This window comes from Brienomyrus brachyistius, chromosome 4 (assembly GCF_023856365.1).
Source record: "Brienomyrus brachyistius isolate T26 chromosome 4, BBRACH_0.4, whole genome shotgun sequence".
NCBI lineage: Eukaryota > Metazoa > Chordata > Actinopteri > Osteoglossiformes > Mormyridae > Brienomyrus > Brienomyrus brachyistius.
This window is the reverse complement of record NC_064536.1, coordinates 3,805,415-3,822,692: the sequence shown is the minus strand read 5'-3', so window position 1 is coordinate 3,822,692 and position 17,278 is coordinate 3,805,415. Positions and strand designations below refer to the sequence as shown.

The following is a 17,278-nucleotide window of genomic DNA, read 5'->3' as shown; positions in this document are numbered from 1 at the left end:
ATCAAGGATGTTTTGTAAACATGTGGCAAGAGAGATGGAGAAGGAAATCCTCAGAACATCGAATTCCTCCAGGAATTTCTGTGTTGAAGTCTGGAGATATATTATGCATATTAATAAACATGACAAGATAAATAATTCATTTGAGAACAATTGGCTTTTTAAATGTACTCACAACAACTGTGCCGAAGAGGATAATATTAATGACTTTTTTTGTAGAATTTGAAGGGTCACTTTCACAGTGCCAACAAATATGAAACACGTTACTATATTATATATGCTTATAAAAGAAAGGTATACGATATACCAGGTACCCAATTTAGTGAACATATAAATTTGGAGTGATGATGTTTTGCTTGCTTTATCTGAATCCTATGTTTGTCTTGATTAATGAGCTTCTTCTGGTTGCTAACCTTAATGTACACATGTAGTAGAAGCGACACCTCGCTTGTTGTAAGCGTTCGTCCTTCTACAGAATACGCTGGCGTGTTTACACCTCATAGCTTCCACGCCTGTGGAGAATCTGCTGACATAACTCATACTGAAGTGTTGGCTTCAGCCTAGATGTTCTTTCTTCTACCCCTTTTCATCTCTTCCGATCCTGCAGACACGTTAAATTGCGGATCATGTAGTTGGAAGCCGCAATGACCACAATTGGGTCTTTAGACGTATAATATATTTACAGACTTTGACACAGAAATTCCTGGAGGTCAATCAGAGGTCAAGAGGAATTAGATTAGGCCATGAGTCCTACAACAACTTGAATACATCAATGTCCAGAAAGCATCATAGAGCAGCCTACTAGCTATTTAATGAAATGCAGATTCATTCATTTAGTAATAACATGAAGTGATAAAAATTAACGAGTAATTATATCTGTGACTGAATTTCTTTCGATGTCTTGCATTATATTTTATGTGCATGCTTTGGCTGACAAGCTGATTAATAATGCTGAAAATCAACTTGAAATTCTAGGTCCCCTCTTGGTAAATCTTGAGGCGTGGGGGGGCCAGTGGATTTCGGAGCCCCTGAATCTGCTAGGGTATCCGTGCGACCCACCCTCCATGACCCCGCTGATAACACCAATGCTTGAATCTCATGGACACCTTACATGTAGGTCATAAGAGAAGCGTTGTTTACAAAAGCCTGGGTTATACAATTAAAAAACACAAAGGCTTCTCGCAGCCGTCCAGAAATATCCCTTCAAACAGCAGTGACTTCATCATGATAGTAAACAAAAGACAAATATAGCCTCTGGTTTAAATAAGGTAAGCCTAATCTTGGTACAATTTCCCTTTTTCATTCCTCGTCGGCTTGCCTTTCATTTTAGAGTTTGCTTTTCTGCTCGGATTCTTCCTATAATATTTGTGTTCATTTAGCCGTGACGATGCACCGACAGAGAAAAAAAAACAAACAAAAAAATGTCTACAGAAACAATGAATTCATTAGTATTTTAAATCGTTTGAATACAAATGTGCCTCTTTTTATCCAACACACATCAAAGATTTGTTTTTGTTTATTTGTATTCTTTAATGTTTTATCTGCAGCTAGTTATAAATGGGTGTTTGAAGATAGAGTCGCCCACCACAGACCTTTGTCTTTCTGGTCTGTTGTTTTGGTTTATTATTTTATTAGGGGGCAGGTCGTTGGGTCCATAACAATGGGGTGACAGGCATCCTGGCCGGTAACGGTCATGGCAGTGGCACTCTCACTCTGGACCCCTCATTAGGGAAGCCCGTGTGACATCCATGGGGAGCACGATGACCCACCCCCCGCACCCCCCGCCTCAGCCACCTCATACTGCTGAATGGACCCCATTGACGAAGACTGGCTCTCACCAGTGGGTGCCTCGTCCAATCGCACGTGCACATTGCGATGCCTCACAGAGGCATGAAGGTTCGAGGGCATCAGTCTCATTCATCCCTTCTACACTCCCATCCTATCTCTTTCTCAGCCGCCCATCTCAGCCTCTAGATCTGCCTCCCTTTCAGCATGCAGAGGACACACGTAGAAATACATCCAGGCCAAGAACTAGATCGGTAGGACTCATTATAATTCTTTTTAACGATAACTCTCTTATCTACAGTTACAGTTAGTCAAGGGTTCACCGTGTCATGGGAATCTGTCTCTGTTAACGAACGATTTCTTGATGATATGAAACACATTTTTCTTTCTTTGTTTCTCACCGGACCAATTAAATTAGTTTGAACAATTAGCAAAGAGAGGGTCCATCCTGTCACATGTAATTTCATGGGTTCCTCCTTTCAGGAATGTTCTCCTCTGCCCAGCCGGGCTCATTTATCGCCAAGACAAAAGCGAGGAGCCTGGGACGAAGCCATTATCGACGAGATTACTGTAACCCGATGGACGCCTCTGGGATAAGGCCCATTGAAGGCTCGCTCCGGGGCAGGCCCCAGGGATTGGCAAACCAGGCGCCGTTTATGGAGTTCCCCCCCCCTCCGGCGCCTTCGGTCGTATGCCACAGATTAGGAAAATCTTCGCTTTTCTGTAAATGGTTGCTATGGCTATTTTCGCTGCGCTCACACTGTCACGATACAGGCATTCCTCGACCCGCTAGTCTGACCCCTATGCGGGCTGAACCGGCACTGTTTACACGTCCGTATCTCGAGTCATTCCCTGACATGTGCACTATTCACACGAGCTTACCCACAACTAGGCTGGGGGAGGGGGGGGCGTTGTTCGTTTTTAATGAGCCCCCTGCCAAACCAGTTACTATAAACCAACAGATAGAAGGTTAATGCTTAGCCTCACTCTACCATTCGGCCTCCCTCACCTCACGGGGCTGGCGGAATCGATTACAGGCCGCCTCGGTCTTCCCAATTACATCTGAGCGTGGACTGGGGTACGGCCACACTCGGCAAGAGCACTTCTAAGTGTGAGTCTCTCCAAGCAAATGACTGCACGCATCTCCCCAAGAATACAAATTACTAATCTGCGCATAAACAAGCAGAGATACACATCCGAACAATACACGTTTAATATCCAAAATTAATGACGCCAGGAATAGAAATGGAATATATAATATCCAATATTAGGGTCAATTCTTACATTCATATGAGGCATTGTGGGATCATGTCTTGTTTTAGGTGTCACTCAGCCATCCTGCATAAGCTCGGGGGGGGGGGGGGGGGGGGGGGGGGCAGATGGACTTGTTGATGGGTTGCTAAGCATGGCCGTGGCGGAATGCCCCCCTGTTTCTTACAAACCAAAATCTGTGACTTGGACCCGGTTCCCAAATTCAAATCAGGATGGAGGGGGGTTTTTATTTTACCCATTGATGACAACTAACAAAGGAGGGGGACACGGCTTTGATGCATACTATGAGGTGTTTCTGAGAGAGGCAGCGGGGCGGCGGGATGGCAGGGGGGGGTGAACTGCTGGAACTCTAAAGAACAGCTCACTCTTCATGAGGTCATTTGTATGTGTACATTACCGCGGTATTTATTTGCATAGCAAATATGCTTACATACCTTAAAAAGCTGACTTTTTACATTAGACTGCTGTATGTTAATGAAACACAGGAAAAGCAGGAAGCCCAGTCTTAGGGCAAAGGAAAGATTTTCTGTGTCTAAACATGGATTGTCCCCAAAAACTTGTAAACATTCTAAACTACTGGGCAGTTTCAGTTGTTTTCTCAGCGTGGATGTAGAAGCTTATGTAAGAATTATAATTGTTTAAATGAAAGTTACAGCTCAAGTGCTGCAAAGCAGAGGGTATAGCATGACATCCATGTAATTAGTAATAAAATGGTTTTAGATACCATGCAAAATATTAAACATCAGAAATGTTTAAGATGGTTGTAGAGGGCGTATTGCAAACTGAAAGAGTTTAAAAAGTATCTCTGCAGTTTTAGGGACATCAGTACAGTGATGTAACATAGTGTGATGGCATCTTGAAAGGGTTCTTCTGTAGATCTCTATAGTGAGAAGATTACATGATGTGATGTAATTGCTAGAATGGACTTTTTATACACTGTATATGAATTTATAGAGTGATACATAGAGTGAAATAATCCCTACAGTGAATTTTTTTCTACAGTGAAGAGATCTCTAAAGTGATTATATTCTATAAATTGAAGTGATCTCTCGAGTGAGTCGTTTATACTGTGAAGAGATCTGTAAATTGATCATATATACTGTAGAGGGATTTCATCTGCAGGATGAACCTGAAGAGTGATCTGCCCACAGAGTGCAATATCATTTCTTGTTTGGACTGTTAATCAAATAACGTGTCTGCTTCCCTTTTGAAATTACAGCCATCAGATGCAGAAGTGCAAAGGCTTATGGGGCAAGGATATGAAGTCATGGCAATGATCACTTTTAGCCTGTGCAGCGTGACGTGAAGATTTGGGTCCAAGCAGATGTAATGGACTCCAGGACGGTCAGAAAGGAAGCTGCTGAAAACTGCATTTTTTTTTCTTTGCCAATGTATTTATTGATTTTAAACACTTTTCCATGGAGGTAAAGAGAAGAAAACATATTAGTTTAACACAGGAAGTCATATATTAATACACAGGTAACAATGCAGCAGAAAATGATTTTGTTGCATTTCAAACTTGCAGTTTATAGAAATTACATACAATGAGGAAGAAATAAAAAGTAGATTTCAAAAGGAAAATATTCAATATTTTTGTTGTTGGTCTGAGATGTTATTGGTCAAGTGACAATATTAACCCCCCGCCTGCGATCTTGAACCTATGGAGAGTTCATACAGTGGTTTAGGTTTGAAAAGGTTTAGTGGTTTATATGTGGCTTTGGCAAATCCGGGGGGGGAAAGGAGAGGAAAGAAACAGCATCCTGTCAGCCCTGATGGCGTATCAACAGAAAAGGGAGGGAGGGAGGGAGGGAGGGAGAGAGGGAGAGAGGGAGAGAAAGAAAGAGAGAGGAGGAAACTTCAGGATTTCGAATGAATTGGCCATGCCCTTCCCTTTCACTGCGACAGATCCCGCCTCCTTCTAGTATCAGCTGAAACGTATAAAAGCGTCTTGGGTTAGAAGTGGTGAGTAGATACGAGAGAGGACCACCACAGGCCCAACCATGAAGAGGGAGTTCAAGTGCAAGGCGTTCTGGAGGGCCGTGCTGGCCGAACTGGTGGGCATGACCCTCTTCATAGTCCTCAGCATTTCCTCCGCCATCGGGAACACGAACAACGCCAATCCGGACCAGGAGGTGAAGGTGTCCCTGGCTTTCGGCCTGGCCATCGCCACCCTGGCCCAGAGCTTGGGCCACATCAGCGGGGCCCACCTGAACCCAGCCGTCACTCTGGGGATGCTGGCCAGCTGCCAGATCAGCGTCTTCAAGGCGGTGATGTACATCGCGGCCCAGATGCTCGGGGCCGCCGTGGCCAGCGGCATCGTGCACGGAGTGAGGCCGAACGGCACTGAAGCGCTGGGGCTCAACGCGGTAAGTAACCCTTCCCACTTCACCCCCCCCGCCTCTGAGTGACTAGGGAGACGTTTGAAGGAGCAGGCGATGCAGTCGGCCAGCTCCAAAGAGCTGCGAACGGAATTCCCAAGCGCTTGCTCTCCGTCGGCGTAGTGACGTCTGACATTCAGCCTGGCCCTTTTCAATAGATCAGCCTTCTGCACCACCAGACTGCCCTAACAAAGCAGACGCTTTCTGAGCCAGTCGATTCACCCTCGAACAGACTGGAGCTGTTACTAACTGTGAAAACACAAACGTTTTGTGCCTGTAAATTCATAAGCTCGTGAATAAGCATGTGTTGTTGTCCTCGTTGTTTTGATCACCCCAAGTAGTCGCTGGTTGCTTTGCCACCTTCTCGTGTTATCAGCGTGGACCACCCACCCCGAACTCCAGCATTCAACTCCCGACTCCTCCTATTAAACTTTTGAAAATAATATAATAACATGACATCAATATGAGTTGCGCTACATTTATTTCACATTTACATAACAGCTCAATATGAACCTTTTACCTTTTTAATGAAATTATAGTGTTTCATTACTCTGCATGCTTTCACTTGCATCTACTCAGCGTTTACTCTGAAATTAGGAGACATTTGAGTGCCATTAAAAATGTTTTTGTAGCAATAGGAGAAAAGTATATTACCAACCACTTGGTGATACTAAGTTAAATTTGGGAGGCAATCAGTAAGTTAAATACAAACCAATTTTATATCCTCGCTAATGCTAAATGGCAACTGCTGTCTTCTGTCATTCTTCTTGTACAGCTAAATAACATCTCTGCGAGTCAAGGCGTTGGCATCGAGCTCCTGGCCACCTTCCAGCTGGTCCTGTGCGTCATAGCAACCACAGATAAAAGACGGCGCGACGTCACAGGCTCCGCCCCCCTGGCCATCGGCCTGTCAGTGTGCCTAGGCCACCTTGCAGCGGTGAGTACATTCACATGTCCAAACTTTCGGAGTTTAGAAGTCTAAAACAGGGGATGTCTCTTATTTGTCACGAGAAGTGAGCGATTACATATTCTGCAGTTGTTTGCTGAATAGCAAGGACACATGATGACCGATGAATACAAGGGTCTATTCTTGTGCACATTCCGGGTAGCTTCGTGAATCTAATAAAGCATCTTTCTGCCCACAGATCAGCTACACTGGCTGCGGTATCAACCCAGCCCGCTCATTTGGGCCGGCCGTAATTACCGGAAACTTTGAGAACCACTGGGTAAGTCAGAACCGTGCCAACTACGGCGATTAATTCATTGTACTTTAAATTTTAATTTCGCACATCTGCAACATTTGCTGGGAAGCAGAAATACGTTTCCAGAAAAGAACAAACAAAGAACGAAAAAGAATCCTTGGATTCTGGGAATAAATTAAGAATAAATCTTTGTTTTCCAGGTGTACTGGGTGGGTCCCATGTGCGGGGGTGTCGCAGCCGCACTCCTGTATGAGTTCCTACTGTACCCGAAATTCGACGACTTCCCTGAGCGCATAAAGGTTCTGGTCAGTGGGCCTGAAGGAGATTATGATGTCAATGGACCAGGGGACACCCCAGCGGTGGAGATGTCATCAAAATGATGAGTCGGGACCCCGACCCCACCCCTGCCCCCCTTGTACAGAAACCCGACCCGATGCTTGCATATCTGCTTGTAAAGTCGTCACTCCAGTTAAAAATAGATTTTAATGAATCCATATTTTGAGATATAGACGAGTAAAGGACAGTCGAATTACTCTGTCAGATCCATTACGAGTTCCATTACGGCCTAATTCAAAGTAACACTTTCTTTTTTATTTTTTTTTTATTATATATTATTTTTTTTTACCAAACTACTCAGTAGTGAAATAAATATTGCATGTTGTGAGTGCACAATTTTTAAAAACTTGACAGGAACTTGGTCTCCTTGATCTTTAACGTCAGTATTATAGTTTTTTTTTTAAACAAAAGTGCTCATTTTTGTATATGTGTATGATTTGCATTTTAAATATATATTTGTATCATGTGTGTACCCTTTCGTTCGGTTCCCCTTTTTGATAAATAAAACACCCAGCCTCATGGGCCCCATGTACTGGGACATTTCCTCCAGACACTTGTGTCTGCCTTTCTGTTTACTGGAGATCATTTTTGGGAAATCTTTGCGATGATCCAGTCAATTACTACAGAACCACTACAGTCAGTCCTGGGATGGAGAAAACTGGACGGGGGGGGGGGGGGGGGGTAAATCTTTATGCTCACTCATCACAAAAAAGGAACTGGATACCCGTGAAATAATAATCTATATTATAACTGTAACATCTTGTTTACCTTCATCTGTAAAATATCTCATACTGTAGCAACGAACAGAATCCAGTATCCAATGCCTTGCACTGCACGTCATTTTTATCACATGACTTGTGATCTCTTCATATCCCAGTCTTCCACTGTGGCTCTGCCTCCTGTTCTTCCTGCTGCTCTTCCCGTTAACCCCGCCTCCGATTTCCACCACCGGCTCTCCATGCACCGCCGCTTACGCCGAGGATGGTGCTTTTGCAGTGACGCACTCTGACTTACAGAAAGCACAATAGCCGTGAAACCACACCGAAAGCCCATTATTTCACACGTAGACATTTCTGAGTGGTAAGCGTGGGATGCGGCACGCCACGTGCACGGTTCGGCATGCAGGAACGTCCCGCCTAGCTAGATAACACAGCAGGGCCTCTGCGTCACTGTCAAAGGTACTCAGCTGAAGTGAAAACCAAGATTGAAGACCCTTCTACGCTATATGCTGGGCCAAATTGTTTTATACTTTTCACACTCCTAGTGCCTTGCCGTAGCAGCACTGCAGAGTTTAACTTTGAATGACTAAAAATCACTTTCCTGCCAGTCAAAGAACTGCACACTTTACTGCGAAGTAAAGTACTCGGGATTGCTGTTATTTTACTACTTATTGTAATACTAATGTAAGTTCGTTTTGAGTTTTTCTGTGTAAATAGAAACTTTTTTTTCCAACATTAACATTAAGTCAATACATTATTGATTAAAAAAACACCTATGTTCAAATTCCCGAAGACTGTAAAATGTGATGCTGCACCAAGGACACAGAAAAAAGCTAAATAAGTCTTTCAGAGTGAGACGCGCACCTGTATTTAACCAGCATAATTATAACATTCAAGTAATAAAATCCCCCCATACAAATGAATCAATTAACAATTGAATGTTCAGCTGAATGTTATTCCCACCATGCCTACCCTGTAGCGTGTCCTTTTTGGGGGAAATCCACCCATCTGTCTTTCATAACTGCTTATCTAGTTTAGGGTTGTGGTGTGGCTGGAGCTGATCCCAGCAAAGACAGGACGCGAGGCAGCAGCGCGAATGCCAAGCCAATCCTGGGCTCACACACAATCACACGCTACGGACAGAGACACAAGGTTCCATAACCACATAATTTTGTGGAGTGAAACCTGAGCACTACACACTGTAACTCTGCAAGACGCATAATATATATTTTCACTTTTTCAGTGTCCTTTGTGGATGCTTTTATCCAGAGTGGTATACAAGGGAAGAGAGCAGGGCCAAGGAATCCCTGGAGCAAATGTGGTTATGATATGATTTGGACAGTGTGACTTGGCGCTTCCCCATCTCTGGCACTTAACCATCTCTCCTATTTGACTCTCCCTGCCGGCCCCTGGAGGATGGGCTCCCCCTTTGAGTCTGGTCCCTCCCAAGGTTTCTTCCTTCTTGGGAGTTTTTCCTTGCCACTGTCGCCTATGGCTTACTCACTGGGGGCTTTGGGTGCGGATGCTGTAAATCGCTTTGAGACGATGTAATGTTGTGATAATGCGCTATACAAAAATAAATTTGTTGTTGTTAAAGTCCTTTGCTCAAACGCCTGGTGGTGATGATTACTCTGCCAGCCTTGAGATCTGAACCCGCAACCTTCCAGACATGAGCTACACAGCTCTTTCCCCACACTTTGTTAATAGATTTAAGTCATTATGGTATGTTCATGGCAGGGAAGCCAAAAAACACAATGAAGGGCGCAACACGTTGTGCTGCGTTTGTTTATTTTGTCACGTGCATTTTTCTGTGTTTTGATCTCGCGTTTGTCCACATTCTTGTGCGTCTTTATACCTTTTTAGTGTTGCTTTGTATTAGCAAATTGTTTGATTGTTCATAGTTCTCCTTGGGGGTGGCATGGTGGTGCAGTGGTTAGCACTGTTGCCTCACACCTCTGAGACCCGGGTTCGAGTCTCCGCCTGGGTCACATGTGTGTGGAGTTTGCATGTTCTCCCCATGTCGTTGTGGGGTTTCCTCCGAGTACTCCGGTTTCCCCCCATAGCCCAAAAACATGCTGAGGCTAATTGGACTTGCTAAATTGCCCGTAGGTGTGCATGTGTGAGTGACTGGTGTGTGACTGTGCCCTGCGATGGGCTGGCCCCCCATCCTGGGCTGTTCCCTGCCTCGTGCCAATTGCTTCCGGGATAGGCTCCGGACCCCCCGTGACCCAGTAGGATAAGCGGTTTGGAAAATGGATGGATGGATGATTCTCCTTAGTGTTTGTGTGGGGGGAGACAGTAAAAAAATGCATACAGACACTTTGGAATGCGTTTGTATCCATTTTTCATTGCCATCAGTGGGAGTGCGCAGTGCAGAGAAATGTGTGCAGCAGTGCAACGCAGTGCACTAGCGGGAACATCATACATAGCTTTCTATGCAAAATATGATATTCAAGCGAATTGCAGAATGCACACGTTGATGACAAGAACAACACGACACGCATGGGGAACGAGCCCTTAGTACTGATGCATTTTCTCTAGCTACCTAACCTGTTAAGGATTAACAGGATTAACCCTATAGGGGTGTCTCAGAATGGGACAGGACCTCATCTAATTCCCTAACTGGCTGATACTGGATAAAATGTTAGCCACTCATGGTTAAGTTTGTTTTACGGTGCATTGAGTAAATTACAAGTCTGCTAAACCAACGAAATGACATAAAGCAAAGGATCACATCCCTCCAACGTCTGGGGAGTATATATACAAGCCTTTAAAATATGCAAGATTACCTTACATGGCAGGTGAAGGACATCATGTCTATGACTGTAAGAAAATGAATCATGGATCTGTGTAAGGGTTACCCAACTTCTGGGAAATTTCTGTACTGTATCTTCTGGGATTCCCACCCGCACCCCACCAACCGCCCCCTCAAACCCAATTTGGGAAAAGCCAATGTATGACACTACCCACTTTTAACGGGAAACACGACCTAGAACTTCAAGAACATAGCGTACGGAATGTGTGGAATTTCAGCAGGCAGCACAGCCCCCAACCAGGAGGTGAAGGTGCCCCTGGCTTTTGGCCTGGCCAGTGCCACCTTGGTCCACAGTTTGGGGGCACATCAGTGGGGTCCACCTGACCCCAGTCGTCGGCTTGTGGATACCGGTCAGCTGCCAGATCAGCATCTTCTGACCTGTGTTGTACATTGTGGTCCAGAGGATGATTTGGAGCAGCCTTTGCCAGTGTCACTGAGTGTGGCGTAAGTTAACAGCATGAGTAGCCTTCAGTTACTCCTTTCAACTATTGCATAATTGACCTTGATGTGAGTCTTTCCTGAGTACTGCGGAGGGGGGGTCTGAAAGTACCGGGCTGCTCTAATGCTGTCTCTTCTCATAGTCCTTCATGTGAAGGCATATGCTTAATATTTTGCAATTTTTTTTTGAAGGCGCCCCCCCACACCCTTTCAAGCCCAGTGATGTCAATGCTGCTCAAGTCTTATCCAGCTTTGGACTCCTGGCAGGAGTAAGTTTCATCCATCCATCCATCCTTCCATCCATGCCTTTTCCATACCTCCTTGTCCTACGTGGGACTGCAGGCATCTGCAGCCTATGAAATTTCCACATTCAGACATAAAACTTTGATTAGCCTTGAGTGAGTTGGTTAAACTTACAGGTCATCCTTCTTCATCACCTATGCTGTGAGATGAAGCAGCTCCCATCTTGATGTGCATTCATGACTGTAACCAGTATCCCGTGGTGGGTTAAGGTTTCAAAAATGCATTGTGTATCTTTCATGATCGTGAATGAAATGTGATGCTTTGTCCGCGGATCAGCTGTACTGGAATCAATCCTGCTCATTCACTTGGCTTAGCTTTTGAAGGAATGAATGTTACATTTATATGGCGTTTTTTTCAAACACCTAAAGCACTTCAAGAAACCAATGGGGAGCCACTTCAGCCACCACCACTCTGTAGCCCCCCACCTGGATGATGCGACAGCAGTCGTTCAGCACCAGTACGCTCACAACACAGTAGAAAAGGGGCAGGTGAAAATTCACCAATCAGATACAGGGGATGATTAGGAGGCCTGATCTAATAGGGCCACAGTGGGCAAATTTAGCAAGAACATCAGGGTACCACCCCTAATCTTCTGAAAGATGCCCAGTTGAGTATATAGAGTCACAGTCACAGAGTACTCAACTAGTTGGTTGAAACAAAACCACTGGATTTGTACCTTCTGGACCTGAACTTTCCACCTCTGTCTATAATGGATTACTTTTGTGAGTAACTTCCCCAACACTGTCAGTAAGTTAAACGGCGATGGCAGTAGTCCAGGAGACACCATTTCTGGCATCCTGCCCTGCTCCTGTATCCGCTTGTGAAAATCAGGATTGCTGAAATCCAAAAAGCATGCGAGTGATTTGGACTCATCATATTCGTGTGAGTATAGACTTGGCAAACCGCTCATTGGCATCCAGCGGGTAACTACTTCTTGTGTCATCCTCAGGAACTGGAAATAATAGCAAAGCGATCAAATATTTAAGGGTCGCAGTTTCTCGGTTGAAGGATTTTAGTGCCTCATAAAATAGGCCTCGTCTGCCTGGCAACAAGCCAAGCTGAGCACATCAATCTTCGGTCTATGTCCTTATAAGGACTGAAACTTACTCAGCAGTTTGTGTATTAGTGCCATAGGGCTTCTCCATTTTTTTGGATATTTACCACCTTCTCCCACTATAAGAAGTGCCCTGTGAATGCTTTATTGGCTAGTCTGAGTCCTGTATTTGACACCAGATAGAGCAGAAGATCTGATTATGGCAATGGAGTTCAGGTCCGGCCGAGATGATGGGCATGACCGTCTTTATATTCACTAGTATCGGTGCTGCCATTGGTAATGAGAACAACACCGGACCCGACCAGGAAGTGAAGGAGTCCCTGGCTTTTGGCCTGGCCATCGTGAGCTGTGCTGCCTGCTGAAATTCCACACATTCCGCACACTATGTTCTTGAGGTTCCAGGTTGTGTTTCCCGTTGAAACATCGGTGGGGCTCACCTGAATCCAGCGGTCTCCTTGGGAACGCTGATCAGCTGCCATCAGGGTAATGATGCACTGGGATGGATCATAGTTGTACATGGTTAATTAGCTATGTGTATTTACTAGTTTAACCTCAGAATGCAATGACGCTAAGACGATTCTCTTCAGTGGTTATGCTTTGGTCAAATATCAGGAACCTAGGTGGAAATTACCAACAGGGCAACCTTGGTTTTTGTGCCTTCTGGTGCCAGTTTCTTCAGAAAGGCTCTAACGTTTTAGACTAAGCATGGCTACCATTTCTAAGCAGCCTTTTTCAATGGGGGAAACAGTGCCGCATTTAACAAATTGCTAAAGCTTACCATGTGAATTTATGCTACATAAAACAATTGCCCTCCTGTAATTTGTTTCCAATCTTGTCTACTATTCCCCAAAATGGGTTCTTTCCAAGTCCTCTTAACATTACTTTCAGGTTTTTGGTTCCTCCGTTGGGCAAGTATAAAATCTACGGTTTCCTCTTTCCTCTCCCTCAACAGCTAAATACAGTCACGGCAAGTCAAGGTTTTGGCATTGAGTTTATGGCCACCTTCCAGCTGGTTCTGTGTGTCCTAGCGACCACAGATAAAAGGAGAAGGGACGTCACGGGCTCTGCCATCCTGGCCGGGGGCCTTTCGGTGGGCCCGGGACGTCTGGCAGCTGTGAGTGAACAATCGTTTTTAAACTAGTCTGTCTGGAGTGTCAGTAAGTGCTCCTGTGGGATAATGTGCCCTTCAATGTATCCTGGCCATCTAACATTTCAAAAGGTTTATGGTCGTAACGTAACAAATGACACACAGAAGGGGAGCCTCTCTCGCCAGCTCGCCCTCTGTCACATGATGAGAGCTGATTAGTCCTAAACAGCCATAATTTGTAATAATATTGAGATTATGACAGTCGTACTATATTATTAGAAGGTCAATGGTTCAAATCTGGTGATTTCCAGAGTATTTGCATCCCTGTTTGGCCCTTGAGCAAGGTCTCCAAGCCTGAAAATCGCTCTGGCCCGCCGGATAGATGGCTGACCATGTGCTCTAGCCCCAAGCTTCACTCTCTCACCTGCATATTTCTGTGTCTCAAGCAAGGTGGGATGCGTGTAAAATGGGATAAGCGGAAACCAAATGGTTCCTACGTACCTGTGCCTGTGCAAACAGTGGAGTAAGCCTCTGTGCCTCTGATTGGACCGTTGTCAGTTTGGGTCTTGGCAGAATAGCCACATGTCCATGGGCCCCTGAGCAAGGGCCTCGAACTCCAACCCCGGGGGGGACTGAAAGCTGGCTGACCCTGTGCTGACAAGCCTGCTCTCCCCCATCATTAAGGCATCCTTTCAAAACCACTGGATAATCTTGATTAATTTTAATAAACCCTGCCTTCCATGCAGTATTTGTAATTAACAGTCCCCTGTAACATCCTCCTCCTCTGACAGCCTGATGTATACGTTGCGTTGATGTTTTCTAAGCCTTTTGTGGGCTTTTGTGTGTTTAAAATGAAAAACGCCTAAGAAAAATAAAAATTAAATACACTATTCGCATTTCAGTTACAAATTTGTCAGTTTGAGATGTTTCAACTCATTAATTTTAGAGCAACTTTAGCACACAGAGACGCTGACGTACAAAAAGGCTGAATTCTGTGTTGTTACTAAAAGGGTAACGCAGCTTGAATTCATCACGTTTCAGTTCAAAATGGTACACAGCTGTAATGAGAGAAACAGCCTTTGCCGTTACAGCTTACTGCTCTCGACGCACTGCTCAGGTGTACCGGCTGGGGCCCCTGATAGGGGAAGGGGCTGCAGTCCTGGATTACAACTTCTTCCCGTCCCCCAAATACGGAGATTACTCAAATCGCAGGGACACAGGAACCCTGCCCCCATAACACAGCAGGAAGGTTCCTGGCAATGACCCAGGCATTGATCCTGTCAAAAAAAACCCGAAAACTTTCTTCTTTGCACCATTACATTTTTCCCTAATGTTTAATTCTTGATTTGCCGTGTTTTTTTTCCCTTTAGCTAACGAGGGTTTAAATACTTTGTGCTTTAGGTTCATTTGTTTTTATCTCTCCATAGAAAACACGCGTTTCAATGTTTCTTGAATTCTGTAAATGTTCATCACGTTAAATGTAAACAGAAAATTAATAGTTATCAGGTTATTAACTTTATATTTGTATTGGTTAATGTCCCCTTCGAGGCTGATGGTAGGTGATTAGTCCTATTAAGCATGAAGCCCTTAGAAAACCCAACAAAAGTCCTGGATGTTTGCGCCGTGATTCTGAACTCGACAACGTAAGACCAAGACTAAACGTTTTAATGAGCGCATGTCGTTGTACAGAGACATGCACTATGTCCAAAGCTCGGTGACCATTTTTTGCTTCTCAAAGAGTCAGAATGCTGTGCTTAGGAATCCTCTCTTCAGCATGATAATTATCGACACGTTTCACTCTGGTACACATTCGCACAAATGAGGGGAAACACTTCATTTTCTCTCTGTATGTGGTTGTTTGCCTAAAATTCGGACGAAATGTGTTGTGAGGTGAACCTGGTCATCACTTCAGGGTGAAATCAGAACGTCTCCCATGGTCTCCTGGAGCGTGTCCGGCGTAGCACACCACGTGTATATGACGCCTTCCCAGCAGCCCAGGGGTTTAGAATGACCCACGCTTCAGCCACACTGCGTGTACTCATAAAGAGTTTAAAAGCGGGAAATCCTGGCAGCAGATTATATACATTGTGCAAATGATTCTCAGCCAAGCGGCTGATTAAGGGAAGGAAGAGGCCTGTCAGGCTGATGGTTTACCGTTAACATGCCTGTCATTCAATCTTTTGTGTCGGTGTCATTACCTCTGATGCACTTGCTCTGTAGCTCTGAAATTCGGCCTCTCTGTTCCTGCATGTGGGGCTGTGCCGATAACGGGGAGGGCAAGGCCACGTCTGCACTGGAAGCAAGGCATTCAGAGCTATTTTTTTACCCCTCGTTCGGCATGTTTACTTTTAGCGAAAGGACAAGGTGCTGACTGACAAGCTAACGAGTGATATTAGATGCAGCCAGAGCCACGACTGGACGGGCGATGGGGCCACATCTGGGCTACCTTACACTCCACGCGAGTGATCTGGGAGCTTCGGGTCAGGGAGGGACAGGGGGCTCGGTCTGCCTCCCCAGGACCAGGGCGATACACATCTGTCCCTTGTTGTTTCCTGGCCACATAACATCCTTGGTTACATGGTAATGTCTCAGAGGGGCTGTGGGAGCAGTTTGTTAAAGATGGGGCGCGGCTCCCCATTGTGTTGGCCCCGTGTACCATATTGTCTTCTGCCATAGCCCACCATCCGTGCCAGTAAGTAGCTTCTTCTTCCTGTGTGTGTTTGACCTTTGAGATCCCAACATTGTACTTCACCCTAATAAACAAACTCTGTTTTGTTGTACCTCTGCACTGTGCCAGTAAGAAACATTTTTGCTCTCGATTTTTTCCCCCCAAGATTCCTCCTGTCTGCAACATCTTGTTATAGTTTTGATTTGTTTACTTTTCATTTGTATAATATTTTCAATTTTCATTTGAAATCTAATTTAGTTTTCAGTGTGGTTGATTGGTTTTTATTTTAAATGTGCATTCCCATTTAGTTTTTATATATTTTACTTTCAGTTTATTTTAGTTTTTTTACTTCTAAGGGATACACTTAAAATTGTAGAGCAGTGTTATGTGTCTGATCTTTGGTGAATCCTACATGAATTCTCACTGCACATCATGCACTTTTGTCCTCAAAATGGGCAAAAAATGTTCCAGGCGTTATTAATGGATATTAACAATAAACAAATCAGTGCTTAAGGTAAATATTAATAAAAATGGTAATTAAAGGTATTCGAGACCTGGTTTCATTTTATTTCAGTTTGTTTTGGAAACGACATTTATAGTTTTCGTTTAGTTGTTTTTGTTTTCATATTTTCTGTTACTTCGTTTTATGCAGCTGAACCCTTGCAGTTGTAGTTTTTGTTGACAATAGTAACCCTGGACTACAAGCTGAATCCCCTTTGTTTCGTCTTTCTGAACAAATGAACATCACTCTCATTAGGTCCAGAATTAGAAATGCAGGTACCTTATTCCAGATTTAGTATCTCCCACTGGGTTTAAATGCTTTTGTTCAACAAGTATTGTAAAGTTAATTTAGCGGGACACTTTATTTATATCCAAAATATTATACATTTCAGCACACAATAAGTTTCTGGACACAAGATTAACAAATATATTATTTCCAAGGGGATATCTGTGCTTTTCTGACAGTGGCATTTTAGACATTCAACGCTGAACAGATGCTTAGCGATGCTTTGAGAAGTCTGCCACACTTAGCCTTCGTACTTTTACGATAAAGTTTCACGGTTTACAGTTAAAAAGCTGTTTCCCCCAAGTGAATTTTATCAAAGGAGCATAAGGGATATAACCTATGAAGCCAATTTGGAAGTTTTACAATTCTACGAGATCCAGGTGAATAGTGTTGATTTTCCGTTGCAGTGAGCAACACACATACGGACAGGGAGAACT

At 44.3% G+C, this 17,278-nt stretch overlaps 2 protein-coding genes across 2 annotated transcripts; both read left to right on the top strand.

The window, feature by feature from the left end:
• The first annotated feature begins 4,996 nt into the window (after positions 1-4,996).
• LOC125740620 (aquaporin-1-like) lies at positions 4,997-7,519 on the top strand. The gene is made up of 4 exons (XM_049012055.1): positions 4,997-5,420; positions 6,208-6,369; positions 6,578-6,658; positions 6,835-7,519. The coding sequence occupies exons 1-4, from the start codon at positions 5,055-5,057 to the stop codon at positions 7,012-7,014; spliced, it is 789 nt and encodes a 262-aa protein (XP_048868012.1). The 5' UTR covers positions 4,997-5,054; the 3' UTR covers positions 7,015-7,519.
• A 5,016-nt stretch (positions 7,520-12,535) lies between these two features.
• LOC125739788 (aquaporin-1-like) lies at positions 12,536-14,623 on the top strand. The gene is made up of 3 exons (XM_049010243.1): positions 12,536-12,640; positions 13,252-13,413; positions 14,504-14,623. The coding sequence occupies exons 1-3, from the start codon at positions 12,536-12,538 to the stop codon at positions 14,621-14,623; spliced, it is 387 nt and encodes a 128-aa protein (XP_048866200.1).
• The last annotated feature ends 2,655 nt before the right edge of the window (positions 14,624-17,278 follow it).